General features: G+C 41.8%; 1 protein-coding gene across 1 annotated transcript in view; it reads left to right on the top strand.

Annotated features, from left to right (window-relative positions):
• Positions 1-16,748, top strand: part of roraa (RAR-related orphan receptor A, paralog a) — a 184,269-nt gene extending 167,521 nt beyond the window's left edge. The window contains exons 3-11 of the mRNA XM_080504568.1: positions 4,755-4,840; positions 6,595-6,736; positions 9,598-9,993; positions 10,640-10,761; positions 10,867-10,999; positions 12,251-12,358; positions 13,364-13,474; positions 13,676-13,788; positions 14,203-16,748. Of these exons, the coding sequence (XP_080360694.1) occupies positions 4,755-4,840; positions 6,595-6,736; positions 9,598-9,993; positions 10,640-10,761; positions 10,867-10,999; positions 12,251-12,358; positions 13,364-13,474; positions 13,676-13,788; positions 14,203-14,367 (1,376 nt within the window). The 3' untranslated portion in view covers positions 14,368-16,748. The remainder of the gene's footprint in view (positions 1-4,754; positions 4,841-6,594; positions 6,737-9,597; positions 9,994-10,639; positions 10,762-10,866; positions 11,000-12,250; positions 12,359-13,363; positions 13,475-13,675; positions 13,789-14,202) is intronic.
• Positions 16,749-23,325: the final 6,577 nt, after the last annotated feature.

The raw sequence follows: 23,325 nt of genomic DNA on the forward strand, positions 1-23,325 counted from the left end.
GACTGTTATGGGTTTCTGTATAGAGAAGACTCCGTTTATGAACTGACAGCTGATCTCCATCGCCGAATGGGAAGTTCATGTTGAAAAAAATAAATAGACACACATAATGATGGAGGAACGTTGCTTTGTGCACATTTGCCAGGCTGTTCACCGCCTCTGGTGTTTGTCTGTTGCCCATGTGCAAAAGCTCTGTGAGAAAATGTGCTTTGTATGAGTGTCCTGGGAGCTGCCATGTGATCCTGATGAGCTTTTGTTTTCTTTTGTTGCAAAATTTTGGGGGGGGAATAGAATATATTAACACGGTTTGTCTGGTAGAAGAATTGTTAATCTGCTCATAATGCTTTCGCCCCGTCCAGTTCCTTACATAATCTCTGACATGAGCCCACTGGCTTGCGTCACTCTGTCATTGACAGCTGTCAACACAACATGGCTGACGCACACACACACACACACACACACACACACACACACACACACACACACACACACACACACACACACACACACACACACACACACACACACACACACACCACATACAGACACATCAATGTAGGTTTTTTTTTTCCTTCGTTCACAGGTTTTATTTCAGAATGATGTGCATTATAAATGAACCATTAAAAACAGCTCTGTAGATATTGAACAGTATCGAAGCCATGATTTCGGATCTAATTTATCGTGCACGTCTATCATGAATCATTGGGCTATGAGAAACTGATTTAATGGTCCAATCGAGTAATGGGTTAAGCTCTCAGCATTATGATGGTGGCATGGGCATGGGTCTGTAATGTAAGGGATGATCATAATCCTTCGCCGTTATGTCAGTAGTGCAAGGGTTCAGTGGAAACAGCTCAGAGATTGACTGGTGATTTTCCATGTTTGCACAAGCTCGAAGGCTTTTCACTTTTATTTTTCTTTGTCCATGTTATCTGCAGGCTACAATAAACAATATATGATATTTTATTCTAAATGTCTGCGAATGAATGTGTCCAAAAAATAAACAATTGTTGTTCTGCTTTTTTCATTTTTAAATCAGTTTACATAGTGTGACCTACGTGTATATTTTCCTATGCCCCATTCATTCTTTTTTCTTTTTTTTTTTTTATGTCCTTGCATGAAGCCATGTGCTGTGCTGTACATAATTGTGTTGTCTGGTCTGTGTTGTGCTGTGCTTCCTGCATATTCAGTGGATATGATGAAATACACTATAAAAGGGCCTCTGTGAGCTTTCACTTCTCAATTGCGAAATTGTCCTGGTAATGCACATTCGGCATTCGTTTCCTTGGATTTTGATTGCGTCGCGTTCAGGAGTGTTGGCCTCAGAGCTGTGGAGAAGATGGTGAAGGGCACTGGGTGAACATGCAGAGGCCTCACTGCCCTATTGTACATGTACCCTGAGTGACACGTCATCCCCTCAAAGGGCCTGCCAGTGTTGTGAATCAGTGTCCTTGAACTGCTCAGCCACAGACAGACAAAGAATGAGCTCTAACATTCGCTTTGACTGTCTCCTCTTTGCCATGCCCACTATCCAAGACACCCACGCCAGGCTGCAGTGCTGCACACAGGAAATCGGTCCTTAGCCGCCGTCCGACCCTTATGGTCATGTCCTCGGTGCGATTGTGCTGCGGTGTGATTCAAACATAATCTTGACGTCTCAGCAGGTGTCTTTGAAGTGGCCCGCGTTGCCGAGGCCGCCTCGCAGTGCAGCGTGGAGCGGCAGGCTGCTGGGATGGGCTTTAGCATGGCTGCCTGTCTAACTGTGCCTGGCTTTGATGTCGTAAACAGAGCAGGCAGGGCTGGCTGGCAGGGAAGCGGGCAGGCAGGGAGGCAGAGAGGCAGTCAGGCAGGCGCGGTGAATGGGATCAGTGGCACTGCACTGGTCAAGCTCAAGCGAGCCAGCAGCTGCCTGTTTCACACCAAGAGGCAGTTAACTCCACAGCTCATGTCAATAGTTATTGACTGCCAGATTGGGAGTGCTTATAAGTGTAGGCCTTTTTGTTTGATTGAGTCCCCTGTGTGAATTCAGTTTAAATTATCTGCAGCATCCTAAGTGTTGCTTGGGGGCACCATGACCAGTCACTTAAAGGGACAAATATTGACGTATGACTTAAGGGACTTCATGAGGTGTTTGATCTCCTTTAAGTCATTGTTCAGTGTTTATTCTCCTTGGACCCTCACCTATGTAAAGCTGCGAACACCAGTGTGGGAATATTTGTATGTTCTGGGGGATGTCTTTTTTTTTTTTTTTCATACATGAGACTGTAACGCCTGTCTCAGCTGGTCCACAGACAAACCCTTTTTATCGTTGAGTGCACTGAACATCCAGGAGCTTGTGCAGCGATGGAGTGAGTGAGCGAGCGGGTGAGACTGTGCACTCGGGGCCTTCGTGTCGTAGATAGGGCTTTGTGATGCATGCTTGTGTGAATGTATGCCCTGCCCAGCCTGGCACCCCTGTGTCTCTACTCCCACTGCTTTCACCTGATGTGGCACAGCCTCTGTCAGACCTCAGCAACCACTCAGCCAGCTTCGCTTCTTCGGGAGAGATGAAGGCATCTCAGAGCTACGCTGTGGGGGTGGGGGGAAGCTAGCAGCAGTCTAAGCCTAGAGCTATCAGAGGCTGCAGCTCAGAGCCAAAGCCTGTGGGCTGGATAGGGTGGGTGGAAGCTTGGCTTAACTTGGCAAGACGACCACAGCCACAGCCCTGCACTGCCACCCGATGGCTGGGGCCTGTCACTGCAACCTTTAGGTTGCTAAAACCACAGCTAGTCATAATTACAGCACGCTTCAGTTGTTGTGAGTGCATGTCAGAACAAATTACGTAAGTAATGAGGCTGAAAATGCTAAAGGAGTCGAAGCACACTGCACTGCTAATGCTCATGCAGGGAGAACACAAAAACAAACAATAGAGTGCACTCATACAGAGATAGACCTAAATGAAATAACAAGCAACTGTGCACAGTAAGGAAAAGATTAATTATAAATTAACCCTCTCAGTTAGGTTGTCAAAGCCCGCCTCCTGCCTGGATTTCACTCTAATCCGGGCCGACGAGGTGCAGTGCCCTCTATTGTATGTTTGAAACGCAAATCGCAGGAGGTGTTGTCTGGAGGAGAATTAATTGTGCATGTTCCACCACTCCCTTTTGTTCATTTTGCCAAAATGTAGGCTAATTCCAAGTAAACATGGCTGGTAATGTTGACTCCAACAGTGCGAGGAGAACAGACAGAGATCCCTGAATGAGCAGAGTGTGGCTGTGGGGTTAGTGGATTAGAGGCTCTGTGTTAAGGGCCTCTCCGGGGCATGCCTCAGGGACAAGGACATTATCCACATGACACATTACAGGCTCTGAGGCAGCTGATTAAAAGGGGCAGGGATCTTTGGACTGAACCCCAACAAAAGTACTTTTGATGTGATCAAACCACTTTTAAAGAGGCTGATTGTTAAGGTGTATAAGGGATATTTAAGGCTTCCAGTCTTTGAAAGAGACCTGAGGCATTACACAGTTAGGCCTGGTTGCAGGGGGAGAGGCTGATGTAACCCTGTGACACTATGAATGTGGCACCGCTTTTTAAACTTGCTAATTCCTCCTGCTTTCTGATTGGTGGGCTTTGCGGTGGGTTGGAAAGGAGAGGAAAAAAATTGCATCGTGAGAAAATATCCCGCGGTGATCTTTCCTCGATTTAGATCAGATAGTGGCATTTGTCTGGAGCTGGAGTGCACTGCTGGGATGTCGGGACCTAGATGTTAGAGATGTGGAGGAGGGCTACGAGATAGAGATCTCTGGAGGGAGGGATTCAGGGGGTTGGGGGGGGGGGGGGGGGGGGGGGGTGGAGAGGGATGCAGCATCAGTGGCTGCAGTGATAAAGCTGGGAACAGCGGGACGAGCTGGGAGTTCTGCGTCTCTGATGTCTGTGTGTTCTGTCTGTTCTGTTGTGTTGCCCTGTGGTCCGCTCCCGAGGAGAAGGCCAACGATAGATGAGGCCCGTCCTCTCTGTGCTTTTGTCCTCCATGGCAGGAGAATCAGAGGGCCTGTCAACAGCACAACACCACAGCCAAACTGCAACTGAACCTTTTTATTCTACGGTACATCCAGAGGTGCTCTCACAGTCACTGCCATAGGCCCCTTCGAGCGCAGCGGGCGTGTTCTGATTCTTCGTGGCCGCAATGGATTCACTCCTGGGGTTTTTCATGGTTTTAAAATTCATGAAGTCAAGTTGTCCAACAGGGACTACGCTTCTTCATGTACCTAAGTGAGTCTTTGTCACAGTGCAAGATTTGTATTACTACTACTGTGGTATATTACAGTTTTCTTCATAGAGGAGTTTTCTTTCTTAAGTAAGTGGTGTTTAAGAAGCAAACTGACACTGTGTTTACATTGCCTGTCTGTGAGGACTTAAAATGGCCTCCTTCCCTACACACACACACACACACACACACACACACACACACACACACACACACACACACACACACACACACACACACACACACACACACACACACACACACACACACACACACACACACACACACACACACACACACACACACACACAACTCTGTAAATATTCAGCTAATGCTCAGTGGATGTGAGGATTTAAAAGCCACCGGATGAGATGTTTTTAGAAGCACAGTGCTTTCATGTACCAACATGGATCCATGGTGAGGATGTTGTACAGTGACTTGTGACAGCAAAATGTTGTTTTTTCTTCTTTTTTTTTTACCTGTTTCATTTCTTTTCTTTTCTTCTCCACAGCTCAAATCGAAATAATTCCCTGCAAGATCTGTGGAGACAAATCATCAGGCATCCATTACGGCGTGATAACATGTGAAGGCTGTAAGGTAAGCAGAAAGGGACTAGACTTGTTTGTATCATGGGAGGTTGTGTGTGTGTGTGTGTGTGTGTGTGTGTGTGTGTGTGTGTGTGTGTGTGTGTGTGTGTGTGTGTGTGTGTGTGTGTGTGTGTGTGTGTGTGTGTGTGTGTGTGTGTGTGTGTGTGTGGGTGCGTGGGTGCGTGGGTGCGTGCGCGCGTGTGTGAGGGACAGAAGGGCTGAGAGGGGAAAGACGGAGGAAACTGAGGAAGTCAAAGAAACTTGCTTGCGAGGGGGGAAAAAACATTTGAAAATGTTGCTGAAGTTTTATGACGATTTGGAGAGGGGCTGTGTAAACACACAGCGTGATCATTAAAGTGGTCAAGCATCACAGCAGACATCACAGAAAGCTACAATTACTAGGACAAAGTCATTCCTCTGCCTTGCCTTGCTGTTCCCTTGCAGGGACCTGTCTTTTTGCAGTTTTTTTTTTTTTTTTTTTACTTCTGCTGCAGCCCGCTCTTCTTGAAATAAAATGATCAAAAGGAGAGTGCTTTGAATTATAGCAGATTGTTGGCTGTTTGCTTCAGTGTGTTGCTTCTATTGAAGCCACCTTTTGTACTGTTTCAAATGCACCAGCCATTCACAGTGAGGGGAATTTTGTGCTTAGAGTGTATTCTTGTCCCCATGCTTGTCACCAGGCACATCATTAGCATTCCTCAGCCAGCTCTGCACCTTTGCTGTTCGCTCCAGTGTGTGTGTGTGTGTGTGTGTGTGTGTGTGTGTGTGTGTGTGTGTGTGTGTGTGTGTGTGTGTGTGTGTGTGTGTGTGTGTGTGTGTGTGTGTGTGTGTGTGTGTGTGTGTGTGTGTGTGTGTGTGTGTGTGTGTGTGTGTGTGTGTGTGCGTGCGTGCGTGCGTGTGTGCGTGCGTGCGTGCGTGCGTGCGTGCGTGCGTGTGTGCAAGAGAGAGAGAGAGAGACAGAGAGAGAGAGAGGTTCCTTTCACTGCGCTCCTCTCCCTCACACAGGAGCTGGAAGGGGCGAAACACTAAAGAATAAACTGCTGAAATCTATCTTTAATGATTGCTAATTAGTCCAGGCAGAGAGGCCTTTAATGATATGTGAGAGCACAAAAGTTTGGACCATAAATCATAGCATTATTAAAGAGTGCTGCTTGTCACTGGCAGTTTTAGTCTGTTTCCATAATGGCTTCCATTATAAAGCAACTTGGCAGCTGTCAGCTGTTTTCTTGTAATTAAACAGCCAATGAGCAGCTAATTAAGACATATGTGTATGGAGCAGTAGAGTGGGGCATGTTAATGATGTGCTGGAATCAATTCATTAAGTCAAAGGATGAGAAATCCTGTCTGTGTGCGTTCACGATCCTTTAGCACTGCACACGCCAGGACTGCGTTAATCAACTCTAATAACCCCCACTGAAGAAAAATACCCTCCACTGTTATCATACCTACCCAAACACACCATCCCTGTGCTGCACACACACATTGGTGATATAATGCACTCTTTAACTACCCGGCATTATAGCAGTACAGCCAGGAAAATGTTATCACTAGTTTAATTATGTGTGCGTTCGGCAGCAGCAGGCCTTTTTTTTTCTTCTTTTTTTTAAAAATTGCCACTAGATATATTGTAAATTACTAACTTGTTCTGTTTGTAGCAAAGCACAATGAAGACACAAATTGGTCCCTTATTTGCACAGCATGTTTCCACCCACAGAGGTTCATCCATTAACCCCCAAGGTGTTTCCACACCTCTTTCCCGCGCAGGGCTTCTTCAGGAGGAGTCAGCAGAGCAATGCAGCGTACTCCTGTCCCCGTCAGAAGAACTGCTTGATCGACCGCACCAGCCGCAACCGCTGCCAGCACTGCCGGCTGCAGAAGTGCCTGGCAGTGGGCATGTCACGAGACGGTAAGTGCTTTATGAAAAGAGGAGAAACAAGTGGGTGGGTCCAGCAGTGTGGCGTGGTGAGTAGTGAGAGGTGAAGAGCATAGGTTCAGGCACCCTGTGTGGGCAATAATCCCGCTCTGCTGAAGTGTCTTCGGATCCGAGCTGCAGTGTTGCTGGTATGCACAGTGAGCTTCATGGAAATACCACTATTTTTTTGCAATAATGTGCTCGTAACTTATTATCAATCTGTTATATCGCTTTGTCCACCTCACGGTCATGCAGCGCTGGAACCAGCTAGCCATGGGCGACGGCAGGCGAACTGATTACTGTCATGAAATTTTAAAAAAGAAAAGAAAAAAAAAATCCTGACGTCTCAGTAAGCTCGCTGTTGTTGTCTTAGGTGAAAATGGTTGACGAGCTGCTGTCTCTCTTGATGTGCTTCTCCCTGAACTGACTCTTAGCTTTAACATAAGCTGACATTTGCCGGCCTCCTAATCATTTTTGATGCGTTTGTGGCTCTAAATATACATGAATTATACTTTACATTCAGTCCTGCCCTTTGTTAGGGTTTCTATTCATTGTCATTAGTTCAAAGATTACTTCAAGAAGAGGTGCTTTTTAGTCTCCGGCACGAACACTGGAAAACAGGAGCATGAAGTTGTTGCAGTTGAACAAATTCCACTTTCATAATGAGTGACTAAATTACACAGAACAAAATAATGCGTGCAAAACCATTTGATCTTCAGTGAACTGAGGCTGAGGTAGCTTCAGTTGAGCTTAATGAGTGAATCAGTCATCAGTCTGAACCACAGGGATCTCAACTAATTTGTCACAGCAACCAATTGCTCATTAAATAAAATTCCTTATTATAGTAACGTCACTACTTTTTATAAAAGTAATTCTTACCAAATACACATTTTCAATAACTGGCATAACAATTATGTAATTTTCAATTTATATTTCACTAGAACAACCGATTAGAACCCAAATGTGTTTATGTATTCTATTTATTTTTGTTGTCTTGAACTCAGGTGATTTTGTTGAAAAAACATGAAAAAAATAATCATAATGCCACTGTTTTCTGTTGTGCACAAGCAACCTCTCCCACAAACTGTCAACGTGAACAGGGGCTAAGATGTGGGTCTGTGCTTGCTGTTTGCCAGTGGTGGGCCAGCGCTTTCTTCTGCGGGCCTAATTTGTTGCTGTGATAGAAACGAGGTTTGATGAAATAGGTGGTTGTTAGAGGTTGTCATTAGTGCCGCTGCAGCTGAGCTGCAGTAATGGGAGCACACAGGTGGGGATGTATACAAGGAGGGGCCCCTGCTGTGCCAGGCTGGTCCAGACTAGACTGGCCTGAGGAGATGGTATCAGAAAAGAGCAGATCTCTGATATTTTCCAGTATAGAAAAATATATATATATAAAAGAACAATGCGCACAGAGGGATGCACACCGACAAGTACCTGAATATGCACATACGCACAGAGCCTGGCACATCTTCATACTTGTATGGGCACATAATCATGACTAAATTAACTCCAAAATGCATGCTTTGCAGTAGATACTCTCCTCTGCACATACAGACATGCACACACTTTATATACACACACACACACACACACACACACACACACACACACACACACACACACACACACACACACACACACACACACACACACACACACACACACACACACACACACACACACACACACACACACACACACACACACACACGCAGGACAGACGAAAGTGACTCTTACCTTCACTGAACACACCAGAGCCCATCTGCCTGTACTCTCTTCTGTGTCGCTCTGCTCACTTTCCACCGTGCCTCGACACACACACGTGCGCACACACACACACACACATGCACGCACACGCACACACAGTGGCCGGCTGACTCGCTGCCAGGCCCCCAGAACGGCGGCCAAGGAGTCTCATTCTCAGCAGCAATGTTTAGTCTGGAAACCTTGAAACAGGAGGCAGCAACTTAGCCTGGCTCATGTTTGAGGGGCTGATCAGCTCTTTGTTAATTCCAGTTTTTGACTTTGTACTTGTGACGCTGCTCATTTTTGAAATCATTATTCTAATTTCTGGATGTCTCCTCAAATGTGATAATTATTTTACAATAATCTATCACTCTTATACTGTTCTTACGTTATTCTGCTGGTGGTTTGTGATCGTTTGTGATGTAACCGGAGTCTAAATTTATGTTACGTTTTGTCCTTATTATACTGTTATACGCAGTAATACACCGCAGGGTGGTGTAATAGGTCGTGGCCGTGTTTATAATTTCACAAGTGAAACTGTGATTGTCATGGAATTATACCTTGTTTTGTACCAAATTCTACCATTAAACAATTAGTTAAATAATTGTTACATGAAATTGTTCTAAAATAAAAAAAATTCATACAGTGATAAAATACTTTTTTTCCATAACTTAATTCAAACTGATACCTACATATATTTTACATTTATTATACATAAACTAAACAATATCAAGCCTTATTAAATTATTTCAATTTCATCTTATAAATACAAACAAATCTAAAATACTGCATATCAACATATGAGAGTACAGGGTCATATTTTTCCCCCTGGCTCAAATAGAGGCCATAATTATGACGTATGACATTTTAAAGAATCATAGAAATAGGTGGTATGTTGTGACTGTAAAAATAACAAACCAATGGATATTCCTGTGATATACCTTTTTTCTTAGTTAGCTGTACATGTGCGTGTTTAAAAGTTTTGAACAGTAAGTGATTCCACCGTTGATCATTTTCTTTGGTCAACTTGAAGAAGCCTCTGTATGGTGTGTTAAGTTTTAAATGATTTCAGCAGAGTCTGATTGTTCTTTCATCTTTGCGATTCGCAGCGGTGAAGTTCGGCCGAATGTCGAAGAAGCAGCGAGACAGCCTGTACGCCGAGGTCCAGAAGCACCGGCTGCAGCAGCAGCAGCGTGACCACCAACAACAGCCCGGGGAGGCGGAGCCGCTCACACCGAGCTATGGCCTCTCAGCCAACGGCCTCACGGAGCTCCACGACGACCTCAGCGGATACATGGACGGTCACACCCCTGACGGCAGCAAACCGGACTCGGCGGTCAGCAGCTTTTACCTGGACATCCAGCCTTCTCCTGACCAGTCGGGCCTGGACATCAACGGCATCAAGCCGGAGCCCATCTGCGACTTTGCTCCAGGCTCTGGCTTCTTCCCCTACTGCTCCTTCACCAACGGAGAAACCTCCCCCACGGTGTCCATGGCTGAACTAGGTAAGAAGCCAGAGAGAGTGAGGGAGGAAGAGGCAAGAGGAGAGACGGCAAAAAATGGAGGAGGGGGAGAGAACAGCTCAACCGTGGGGCAAACGACACAAAGGTTGCTTAAAATAGCAGGAGGTTGGAGACTCATCTCCAACACTCATTAAAAGAGCCTCTTTTTTGTAATTAGTTTCCATTAATTAGGGCCAATCAGGATCCAGCAGGGCAGGCGTCGGGGGAAATCATTTTTTTTAGGCTCCCCTGTGCCTCGGAACTCCTTTTAACAGATGTGTTTTCAAAACCATTTAAATTCGTATTCTCAATATTTCTCTCAGAGAAAAATGTGACCTTTGTTTCAGTGAGTAACACGGCGCCCCTCCTCCTTTCCATGCATTTGTGTCATAACTAGATTGGCTTTGCCTCAACCTTAAGCTAGGAGCTTCCTGCAGGCAGTAAAAGGAAATGTCAACAAGCCTTTTCCCAGTCAAAAAAAAAAAACCCACGCGTATCCGCCTCTCCTCCTTCTTGAAAGCTCAGTAAATAAATCTTCTTTTCCTGTGGCGTATTTCATCAGTGAGGTCTTCACTTTCACATAGCCGTGTTGGTAACAACCACATCTCCACTGTGATCTTCCGGGTTTGTGACGATGCTTGTATTTCAGAACACCTGGCCCAGAACATCTCAAAGTCACACATGGAGACATGTCAGTATCTGAGAGAGGAGCTGCAGCAGATGACCTGGCAGGCTTTTCTGCAGGAGGAGGTGGAGAGCTACCAGAGCAAGGTAACTTGACCGCGACTGGCTCGTTCTAGACCTCCGCCGCGGCCACAGTAATCAGACCCATTGTTTTTCAGCAGATAACCCATTCTCTGTCCTATCTGTGCTTAGCCCCGGGAAGTCATGTGGCAGCTGTGTGCTATCAAAATAACAGAGGCCATTCAGTATGTGGTGGAGTTTGCCAAGCGCATCGACGGCTTCATGGAGCTATGTCAGAACGATCAGATAGTGCTGCTGAAAGCAGGTATGACAGCCTGTCAACATGGCCCGCTGCCGTCAAACTCACCCACCACTACCACCCCCCCCCCCCGGCATTGTCACAAGGGCGTATCTGACCTGACTACACAAAGCCCTCTTCTTCACACGCACAGACAGTGTCACCGAGAGGAGACCCCCCCCCCCCCCCCCCGCTTGTTTTCCCCTCTCTGACTCTGTCTGTTTTCCGCTGTCCAGTACAAATACAGCCTAGAAGGACTCGGCATTAGATAAGTTGTATATTCCCGAACTCAGATAACAACACTTAGAAATATCTGCTGCTGTATACTAGCGCAGGTGCATCTCAGAATAGATAAATACGATGCAAAAAGTATGTTGTTTTTTGTTTTTTCAAGCCATGAAACTTCAATATATTTGGGATATATTACACTTTTATTTTTTCTTCTTTATAATTTTAGCTTATAGGTCATGAAAATGAAAAACACAATATATTTCCTTTTTGTTTCAGCTGTTAAAAAATTATCACTGCAAGACAAATTTAAACAAGATGAAACTTTGAGCCTATGAGTGTAGAAAAAAAAAAACCCATCTGACATTCACTTGTCACACTGATAGTCTCATTTTGTTTTTCGATGCGCCAGAACTCATATAAATCGGCTGTGGCTCTTTGTGCAAACTCAAACCTGAATTTATGCACAAATGCAGATGCACAAACACACAGATACACACTTGCATACTTAACATGCAGCAAACAAACGCCTCTCCAGGGTCCCTCTCTGGGTATTTTTTACATTGACGCAACCAATGTGAATAATGAAATACAGGATGAGATCCCTCGTCAGACATGACATTTTAAAACAGTAGCATCTCCCTTAGAGGCAATCATGGCTTCTGTTACATTTTCTTGATCCTCTTATCCACTCCCACAGAGTGGTACAAATTGTGGGATATAATAAATACCTATCTAGCTAAATAAAGGTTGAATGAATAAGCACTGTCACTGCTGAATGAAGTACAATTTTTATCTGGCATGTCATTACAGAAGAATAGCCTTCTGTCGATGATATTTTCATCTGCAGAGGAGTTTTTTTTTTGTTTTTTTCCTCTGATGGCAGGCTTCTTTATTTCAAAGTGGCTGTGTTACTCATATTGTGGAAGATTAGCACAAAGCGCAATCATGTGTTTTGCACCCCCGACTGATGTGTAACCGTGAGGAAAGGAGGAGAAAAAAAGCCAACAAAGCTCAGATTCAGCATCTTGTTCCTGTCTGTCTCCACAGGCTCTTTGGAAGTTGTGTTTGTCAGAATGTGCCGTGCCTTTGACTCGCAAAACAACACAGTCTATTTTGATGGAAAATATGCCGGACCTGATGTGTTCAAGTCATTAGGTAAGTGGAGTCAGGTGTCAGTTTCTCTGTGTGCGCGTGCGTGTGCGTGTGCGTGTGCGTGTGCGTGTGTGTGCGTGTGTGCGTGTGCGTGTGTGTGTGTGTGTGTGTGTGTGTGTGTGTGTGTGTGTGTGTGTGTGTGTGTGTGTTTTTTATTTTTTTTTACAGTGCCTTGCTCCCTTCCTTGGTGTAACAGCCAAAATTAGAGTCTGCTGTTCTGTTCTGTTCTGCACAATGCTGAACGCCTAGAAGCAAACACTGAGCCCTCATCCCTTCCTCACCTGGCATTGCTGTCTCTTCAACAGTTATTTATGGTAGAACAGAGATGTTAGTGAGGATCTGCTGCATATGGCTGCTGTAACTGTGGAATAAATAAAGCCAGACGGAGTGTCTTTAGGGAGAGTGCTATCAAAACTATCATTGATAGTCTGACATAAAACATCCCCGGCAAAAGCAAATAGAATTTGTGTTTGACTGCCATGATAATACTGATATTTTTCCACCATGGGTTTTCTTGCGCTTCCAGCCACATTGTGACAAAATAAATGTGTCTCATATTGACAGTAGAAATTCCGATTCGCTGATGTGAGCTTACCGTTCCCCATTTTTGTTTGTATATTTGTGAGGATGTGTCCCAATGTCCTGTTCAGAGTTCTGTGCAGTGGGGAGGCAGAGTGATGGGCTTCCCGAGCTACGGTGGCATCCGCCTGTCTCCCTCTATTCCCGATAATTGATTTAACTAAAAGCCTCAATAGTGACCTCATTTTGGCTTGCATAACACCACCCGACTGCCAAAAGTGACTCGTCTGGGAGGCAAAACTCAGTAAAAGCATCGCCTGTTCTGCGTAAGATGCTCCCATGTGCTGTCAGCATGCCGCTCTTTTTCATTCCTTCCCCTTCCTCTCCCCTCCCCCATGTGCGCCTCTCTCCCAATAAAGATCAAGAGTGAATGTTGTTCTTTGGTCTTCCTCATCCTGAGCCCCTTCTCTCTGTCCTTTGCTGTGGCAGGTTGTGACGACTTGATCAGCTCCGTCTTCGAGTTTGGGAAAAACTTGTGTTCTATGCACCTGTCTGAGGATGAGATCGCCCTGTTCTCTGCCTTTGTGTTGATGTCTGCTGGTAGGTGTCATTCACAGTGCAAAGAAACGCAGACAGACAGACAGACATTCCCCACAACAATGAACACTGTTATCCTCCTGTTTTTCCAACAAAATTAATGTTTTTTTTCTCACACTCGCTCTGCATTCTTGCTTTAGTTTTTTAATTAGTTTCTCTTTTTTTGTTGTTGTGCTTAAAACGCTCTGAATATTTGCCCTCCAGATCGGTCATGGCTTCAGGAGAAGGTGAAGGTGGAGAAACTCCAGCAAAAGATACAATTGGCTCTCCAGCACGTCCTGCAGAAGAACCACAGAGAGGACGGTATTCTCACAAAGGTACAGTGCAATGCATTACACACTCTCATCTATTATCCCTGAAAGTGGCTGTCTGCTAAGCATGTTGTACTCTTGTAGCAGCGTAATCTCCCACTGTTTAGGATCTTTATCCACAGGCCATAAACCATTTTCAGTGTATTAGATTAAATGAACACTGATTTCTTGTGAAGCATTCATAATACGACATGAAGCGCCCTTTTATCCTGAGAGAAGTGGCAATTCATCAATTGTACCAGCCCCCTAATACAAAGTGTCAAGTTTTCCTTGTGCCTGAGCGCTTGTCTCAATATTTACAAGTCTGTTTGCCCCTGTGTGAGAAGGAATACACTGTAGGGAGGAATGTTTTTCACTACCACAGCTCCATGTCCTTGCCTCCCTGTGAATCTAAACAGCCTGTCTCCTCTCTCTCCACAGTTGATATGCAAAGTGTCGACACTGCGAGCGCTGTGCAGTAGGCATACAGAGAAGCTTACAGCTTTCAAAGCAATATACCCAGACATTGTGCGTGCCCACTTCCCCCCCTTATACAAGGAGCTGTTCGGATCAGACTTTGAGCAGTCCATGCCCGTTGACGGGTAGCAGCCCTGCCAGGTGCCAGTGTGCCCACCGTAGGGGAATGTGGAGGAGGAATCTGAGACACTTTACTGGTGCCCTGCACAAACCAGAGCGGACAGATGGCACACTGTTCAACTTCTTTTACATTGGAGGGGAGGGCTTAGGGAGTTGATTGTCAAGGTTTACTATATTGAATTTAGTTCTCTTTGGAAGACGTGTGGGACCCGACACCCCACGGGACATGAAGAGAAGATAGGAACAAATCATTTCTGTTTGGTTGAACTTGACCCTCTTATGCGTTTTTTTTTGTTTTTTTTTAACATATGAAACTCACAGATGACTTCATTCATTAATTGTTACCAGTATTCCTCATACAAAAAAAACCAAAACTATTTTCCGGCACATGTGATACATGATCACGATCAAACAATTGGAATGAATAATAGCTGACCACATCAGTATTATTCTCAAGATTACACCCAAGAAATACTTTTTGTGTTTCGTGTCGACAAACCTGCCAACTTCATGCACTAAAATCATCGGAGTAAAAGAAATACCTGATAAATGCGCACATTTCGGTCAAGTTCAGCCATCTTTCTCTCGTGTTGGGTCGCATCTTTTGGACACCGTGCTCGGAATGAAAACTCACAGCAACTTTGAGGGAGGTTCCATTGGCAAACTGATGCAATTGGCACCTCTATGGACAATCGTTTAAAACAGAAAAAAAAAAAATACAGTAGAATTCTGGTAATTCTAATGAAAACGCAATGATTTTAGCTGTCGAAGACTCCATCCACCATTGTTGCATAGTGAAATCATGTAAGGCCATCTGCTATTAATCCTTCTCTGGACAGGTGCCCTGGAGAAGCACAGGGCACCAACACAATGAAAAGGGTCCATTCCACCTGTTTTATAATGTACTACAGGGTATATGGTCATAAGTACTTAATATACAGAAAAAAGTAATGTTTATAGAATCTATTTTAAATAACATGTATGATATTAGTAGTTAGACCATTCTTAATTGTTGAATTGATAAGGCACTTTTATTTACACCTTTCTTTAATTTAAGACTTGTATATTTACCTAGTGTTGTGTTGCATGTGCACAAGAAATACAAGTTGAATCATGGTCACAGAGGTTAGTCCTGGGAGCTGCGGACGATGCTGGTTTGGAAGAGAATGGGATGTCTTTTAGGATGGCTGACGTGGCTGCTGGTTGGTGAATAAAAGAGGCACGGATGAGAAGGCAAGCTAAAGGCACTCTATCACACGTTTCCTCAACCACTGCCGGTGTGACACCTGTCAAAAGGTAGCTGTGATACATCGCTTAGCGAGCACGCACAGACAAAATAACAACCAACAAACCTCGCAGTGATGTTTGCAGGGTTTTTGTTCTTTGGATTCCTTAGCATTTGTCTGCTGCTTTTTTTTATTTTTATTTTCTTCTAAAAATACAAGAAACCTGAGGTATACTGCATTTGCAATGCACTTGCTTTCATATAACAGAAAGGCTAAAAGAAAACATGTGTCCCGGCAATGTCTCTCAAATCAACAATGAATAGCCATGTGGTTTGGACTGCAATAAGAAAAAGAAATCACACAGCTACTGTAATCCAATTGTTCCATCTAGTGGAAGATAAAGATACAACATGCAAGTTCGCGGTAATGACAGAGATCCGGGGTCTGACCTAAAAGCACATTTATGATCTCCTGTTGAGTGTTTCAGTGTGACTTTATCTGCCTTCTCACCGCGGCCTCGACCCAGCAGAGCTGTTAACAGGACACAGAAGAAAACAGTGAAGGGAAAGTGAATATTCAAAGCCTTGTCTGGTTGTAAAGCTTCTATTTTTGTAACTTGTTTTGGTTAATAAACTCATGAAAGAGAACGAGGGAGAGAAAAAGATGTCAGGTAGCACTTAACTATATTCCTGCAATAATTAGACTAGCTGTTGTTTGTATGATTAGGGGAGAAACATAAAAATGGTAGGACAAGTGCTATTTTCAGAATGCTTTGTTGTTGTTGTGCTTCTGTTTTGTTGAGTGTGTCTTTCTTGTCAGTGTGGTAGTAAAGTGGTAGGAAAAAAAAACCCTGGATGTGCCAAACAGTAGTCGTTGCTTCCGCTTTCCAGTCTACTCGTCTATAATGTAGAATGGATTCCTAAAAACATTCCAGCAAAACTCAGTAGCGGCTTCTAGAAAAAATCTTTTTAGAAAAAAAAACAACAACAAAAAAAGAGCAAAAAGGAAAAAAAAAGTGATATCCCTTTAGAAACCCAAGAAAGCATGTTAACACATCTGTCACCCACTGTAACGTAGAATCCAATTGTTTGTCTTTGTTTTCTGTTTGCACACTATCATTCCTCTGCCGTGCAATTTGTACGAGGTGTTAGCGCCTCGTGCTGTCACCCCTCAGGGAAGAGTTTCTTTTGTGCTTTCTCTTTTGAGAGGTCATTTATGTGTATTGATTTGATTAATTTAGTTCTTTTTTTTTTTTTTTTTGTTCAGGGATGTTCCACGAGAAGTGGTTGAGGTTAAAAAGAATTCATCACTTTTACATTACTCATGTCCATACGGGGCCTCTAGCCAAGTCAAGTTTGAAGAAAAAAAAACTCATTTGTAAAAACTACAAATCCCATCATTTTTATAAAGAGCTGTTTTTCAAACATATTTCACTTATATACACACACAAATCAGTTATGGTGTCATCAGGGTATTTACAAATGATAACCCTCTTTGTTAGCAAACCAAATATTCTTATGCAATACTAAATCTGTTGTGTTTGGGTTTGTAGTAGATATGCTGTACCTGATAATAATCTCTGTTATGATCCAATGCTATTTGGATATGCACAAGCCCTCTATGACTAGGAAACCTCAGTCTCAAAGCAAAAGAAAAACCCAGTCTGGAACACTGCTAGACAATCCAGGTTGAGAGGCCCGGCGGCCCGGCGAGAGCAGCAAAGACGACGAGGCGTGAACGCTCAGGGAGGTAACAGGTAGACCGAAGAAGCAGCTCGCTTTCCTCTGGAGTTGCAGAGTATTTGATTAGCTCTTTTGTGAATTTATGAGATCTTCAAAAAAAAAAAAATATTTAAACACAAGAAAGAAAGAAAGAAAAAAAAAAAGAAATCTCTTTGAAGCACTCAACTGATGAGAGGAGCTTGGCTGAACTTTTTGGCATAGCACACTGAGCATGTAGCACAGCACCTACTGTTCAGAAAATAATGGAGAAATAGAGATCTGGCTAGTTTCCTGTTTTCAAAAATGTATGGTGTGTTTCTTAAATAATATATACATATATTATTTGTAAGTCACATCAACAATTGCGTATTTTGTAAGTGAATGGTCGGCTAAAGTCGACCACCTTCTTTTCTCACAATGTGTTTCAGCTTTGATTTTCATTCAAGTCTAAATAGTTGAGTTGCTTGTCATGTGCTCTAGAAGAAGATAATAAGCAATATGCCTTGCGTTACAATTACGGGTCTCCACAATGCAGTCATCGTCCTTTTGAATTGACTTTTATTCGTACAGCTGATTCCTAACATTTAATGTAAATCAGACATAACAAAGCCCCATTTTCTTTCTTTCTTATTTCTTTTTTTTGTGTCGTGTGGTTACAATAGCGGCAGGAAAGCAGAAAATGGTCATCAAACACATGGATACTTGTATCTACCTACAAACGAAGCCTTCACACAGGCCTGAAAAGTGATGTCCTTCTGTATATTCTCATTTGAGATCTATCCCATTGTAAGTAAGGGATTGATGCTCCGTGTGCTACTCAATCAGTGTATAGTATTCCGTCAAATGTGCTGGTCCCTCTGTCTCTGCTCTGTTGTCTGTTTGTAAAAAAGAAAAAAGAAAAAAAAAAAGCAATAGTGTGTGTGCGTGCGTGTGTGTGTCTCTCTGTTCTCAGTGTGTGAATAAAATAAACCCCAGACAAGGCTTTAATAATTACAGAGGAACAGGGTTATTTGGACGAGAAGGGTTTGATTTTTTTTTTTTTTTTTTTTTTTTTTTTTTTGACTTTAAAAAAAAAATTTTTCTTAATATAAAATGAAAAGGTAAAAAAGGTTTTTGGAAATGCTGAGCTTGATCCATCCATAATAGGTGTAGGTTTTAAAAGCATGACATAATACCTTCAACAATTCATGGGTCTGCAGAGTGTTTAAAGAAATATATTTAAAAAAAAAAAATACCATACTTCGCTCGGAGCAGCACTGCAAACAGCCTGAGCTGAAATGGATTGAAATGAATTCTGGACTGTCAATTGTGGAAACAAGTCTCCTTGACCGTAAATTGTGAAGATCAGTGTTATGTCACGCTTCAAGTTGCCAGTGGTGTTGCCCAGAATTATGAGTCAGTCATCACATTTGAACAAAACTCATTTTCCAAAGCACAGGTGATAAGAATTTATGATTAAAATTGCATTTAAGAATATAGTTTTTAAAAAAAGAAAAAGAAAACAAGAAGCAACTTTTAGCCATAATCGAATGTCAAGCAATAATATATGTTTGTGTATTATTTTTCATTCTTTTGTGCATAATAGTCTTTGAACATCTGCATGTAAATACACTTCTTATTTATCACTATTTGGTTTATTTTGTGTTGATTCCGTGGATGCTTTTATGTTCCATCTGTATATTTGACCGGTTCTGTTCCCAGGTGGAGAACTATGAACTTGACATGGCCTGTATGCTGTATATCTTATTTTCTCACTCTCTCCCTCATTCTCGGCTGTTAATTCACCATATTTAATGTTATTATTGATCACGTGTATAAAGGTAGCTCTGTAACTTCTGTCTGTTTAGGTAAGAGGAAAATACTGCTACTAAGACCTACCCAGTGAGAATATTTATCTGTTTATCAATTACATCATATTGTACGATAAAAAGCTGTTTCTACTTTACTTCCCTCCTTTAGTATTAGTTTGATAGCCATAGGGTGTGCTGACATTTATTTTTGTGTTGCCCTGATGTGTGGTGCTAGGTAAGTTAATTTCGTGAACAAAGTATTGATTCCTAAACCGGGCCACCCTATTAGTTCATTCATTTCATTTCATATTAATGTATTATTGATATTAGGACTCAATAAATAATAATGATAATAAAAATGATAGAGGATTAAAAAAAATGTACCCAGCCAGCACCTGTATCAGTGTGCTCGTCCTGGGATAAGGCACTTATTTCCTTCTGACTTATAGCATACTTATAGTATCTGCTAATAAAAACAAGCTATTTAAGGTTGCTTCTCTGGTTTGTGGGAGAATTATAATATTCGAACTGAAACAGCAGTATTGTGTTTTGTTTTGTTTTTTGTTTTTTCTTTGTCTGATTGTAAAAAAAGAAAAAGAAAAAGAAAGAAAAACCACTCACTGAGGCTATAGTTTGTCAGGTTTTAAGATTCTAACTATTTACCTCCCGTGTCTGCATTGTTCTTCACCTGATGCCGGGAAGCGGTGCTTGGATTTCGTTAAACAGAGCCTCGGTATGCTTTTGTTAATTCCCAATTTTAGACGATTCTGAAACAGCGGTTTCCTCAGACCAGTGGCATAAACCTCTTGCACCATGTGAAGTGTTAAAAATGTACATGAAAGGATTGCCATTTGAAGTCAAAGCTGACCTTTTTCTCTCGAATCTGTAGCAAATATCAGTTAAAATATGCTCGCAATAATACACAACGTATCACACTGAGTGCCTCTCGGTGTCACAAAATGCATACATGGTTTTGATTGTCTTTTTTTGTGGTTTTTTCCAGACGTGTACTGAAGTGACAATGTATTTTGTACATGAGGATGACTTCTCACAATTCTCACGTTGCTCAAAACTGTTTTTTTCTCAAGATTCTTTCTTCGTGTGTTGTTGATCATTTTCATGTGGGTTTGGAGGGTTTCAGTGTATAGCTGGTTTGTTTAGAGTGTACATGTCACCCCCTCACCGTGTTTCAGGAACCTAACTGGAAGGTTAGTTTCGTGTTGATCGCAAACGGTCAATAAATTCTCGCGGATGTGATGACAGAAACGTTCACCTGCACATTGTTTTATTCAGACGACGCAAAAACTAACTCAAGATCCACGTTTCCTCATCTTCTGTTTGTGTTACGTGATTTCTTTCTTTCACTGAGAGCAGAAGATTTACTAATGCATTTGTATATTAAGTATTTGTATGTGTTTGTTATACAGGCATACAACACATCTGGATTTCTTTAATGTTCTGTGTTCAACGTGCCCTCAGTCTGACAGGGTAACTCTACATGAAGGGTGGGTGGAGCTGGGGTGGATTAGTTTCCCATGCAGACGCAGTACAAATTGTGGGAGAGCCGAAACTCGTGTGTGGTTGTCACAAAATTTCTAAGTCACACGTTTGCTACTGATGTTAAATGGGGACAGATGATCATGTACCTTTTTATCCAGCTCTTTTGAACTCTCTTTAGCAGGTAGTCGATTCACAAACGTAGTTTTGCTCCTTCTTGTCTGATTCTTAAATATGAAAATAAGTATTTTGATTCATTTTGTAAATACGGCTGTAAAGAAAAATAAGAAATTTAATGTTGTCTTTTAAATACTTTTCATTCTAATATGAATGTTGTTATATTGTACTTAGAAACTGTACCTTTAATATTACCTTTATTAAAAGTGCATTGGACACATCGATTTTAGATGTGCTTTATGTGCTGTTATCCCATAATAAAATTTACCGCTTGTAATGGGCTTTTTTTCCTGATTGTTTATCTGTCTCTGGTGTCTGCTCTCTATTGGAAGATCACTCTCTTTATGGCATATTTTAAACCAACATCATCCTTTTGGGTCATTATCAAGTGTCCCAATTAGTAGGATAGTATTTATCAGTGTTCTGTTGCCTAAAGCATACTCCATTATAAGTAAATACCAGGTGTTAAAAATACTAAGACATTCTCTTCACAACATCTATTCATAATTAGTTTCATTTTAACAAATTACATTCATTTATTCAGTTTACCTGTATAACATATTTATGTTCAAGACAGTTATAAAAATTACACCATATTAAATTATACAAAAATGCAAGTATTCTTAAAATATTGAACTTCTCAACAACAGAAATGCAGATTACAAGGTTATGATTATTAATATTGTTGACAAACTAAGACTAATGATTTTGGAAGTAGTGAAACATTAGATAGTGTAAATTGTACTTAAGTATAAGTTAAATTGTATATGCAATAATATTCAAAACAGTGTGTAGTATTTCAATGTATTCATTTCATTGCTAGTATATATTGATTCAAACTTCTTATTTTGTGAGATAATAAATTGAGAAGAAAACAGCAGTTGATCAAATAAATACTTTTATCATTATGTTTTCTAATAAGACTCCTGTTTAATGAGCCGCATACACATTCAGCTTTTAACAGATTATATACATATGAACAGGTGCAGATTGAATGAATGAATGATTAGATTTGTGTTAACATACTTTTCTTTTTTTAATATCCGCCAAACCTGAGTCAACCTTGTAGTTTCGATTCAGTGAACTTAAAATAAAATTCTGGAACGACTTGGTAATAATACAGATTATCTCAATGAAGAATCCTTCTTCGCACTCCTCCATTAATTCTCAGTAACAGGTGGTACTTCTGAGCTTTGATCTAAAAATGACTCAATTTCCCTGCAAGGAATTTAAATTTTTCATTAAATTTTTCCATGTATTACATTTATGATTTTGATTAAGCTTTACGAACTGCACTGTGATGAAGCTGTGGAATAACTTCCATACATTTTAAATCTATTCCATATATACTGTTCAACGTCACCTTATTTTTTTTTTTTTAGGTTAAGACTTTGTAATTTCAGCATAAATTAACATCTAAATAATGGCCATTATTTTCATAGGAGACATGTGCAGTGGCAGCTTTTCATTTGGGTAATTGTCTGTCTGCGAGCAGAGCTTGCTCAAATTTTTAAAAAAGTATTTCCCAAATAACGCTGCTTGTACCCAAAAATCCATGTCGGAAGCAGATGTTGATATGAGCCTCAATAAGGAAGTCCAGGTAGGTCAATCATGGACCAAGGAGCTGCAAGCCACATCTCCAGGTTTCATCAGATGTCACACACACACACTCACTCACACACACACACACACACACACACACGCACACACACACACACACGCACACACACCTGCAAGAGGCTTATATTTATTTTTTATTATTTTTTTAATTTATGGATGTGGGATGAATTGGACTGATTGCACTAAATTGCCATTTTGGGTAAGGAGGAGCAGAAAAGGCCAATTTCTGGAAACAAGAATAAGCAAGTATATCTGATATTTACGTACCACAAATCTCCCTGTTATGCAGTTGGTCTAATTTACCATTTCTGTTTTAAAATCTCATGCGACATACTCTGAACTGTAAAACTATTTCTATTTAATAAAATGAATCAAAGGTACAATAGATGAGCACATTTATACAGTCATCCCTGTATGTTTCTGTATATCACTCACTTGTAATACATGTCGTTTATCATCAGTAAGAAATGATGATGAACAGGTGAAAAGGGTCATCAAAGCAAATGTTTACTAAGATAACATTTCCTCCAAATACTGAAAGACGGTCAACAGCACACACACTTGTATTCACACCTATGGACCAAAACTGAAGACCCTCAGCAGAATAATTCACAGGCGATTGTTGGAAAAAAGGGTGATGTGGACCATAACGTCTGATGCTGGCATCGGAGACACATTAGGATATGTGTAACATATCTGTTGTAAGGAGTGCAAGTAACAAAATACAAATACAATCACTGTGATTAAGAAGTATCTTGGTTTCCTCCCAGTGTCCCAAAACATCAATTTGAGGATAATTAGTGACCCTAAATTGCCTGCATGTGTTAATGTGAGTGTGTGATTGTCTAGTGGACTGATGTCTTTTCGGAGGAGCAGTCCCACTGGTGTCTGGGAAAAGGTCCAACTCCCCGAATTGGATAAAGTGGTATGCAAATT

The sequence above is a fragment of the Blennius ocellaris genome (genome assembly GCF_963422515.1).
Source record: "Blennius ocellaris genome assembly, chromosome: 11".
Classification (NCBI taxonomy): Eukaryota; Metazoa; Chordata; class Actinopteri; order Blenniiformes; family Blenniidae; genus Blennius; species Blennius ocellaris.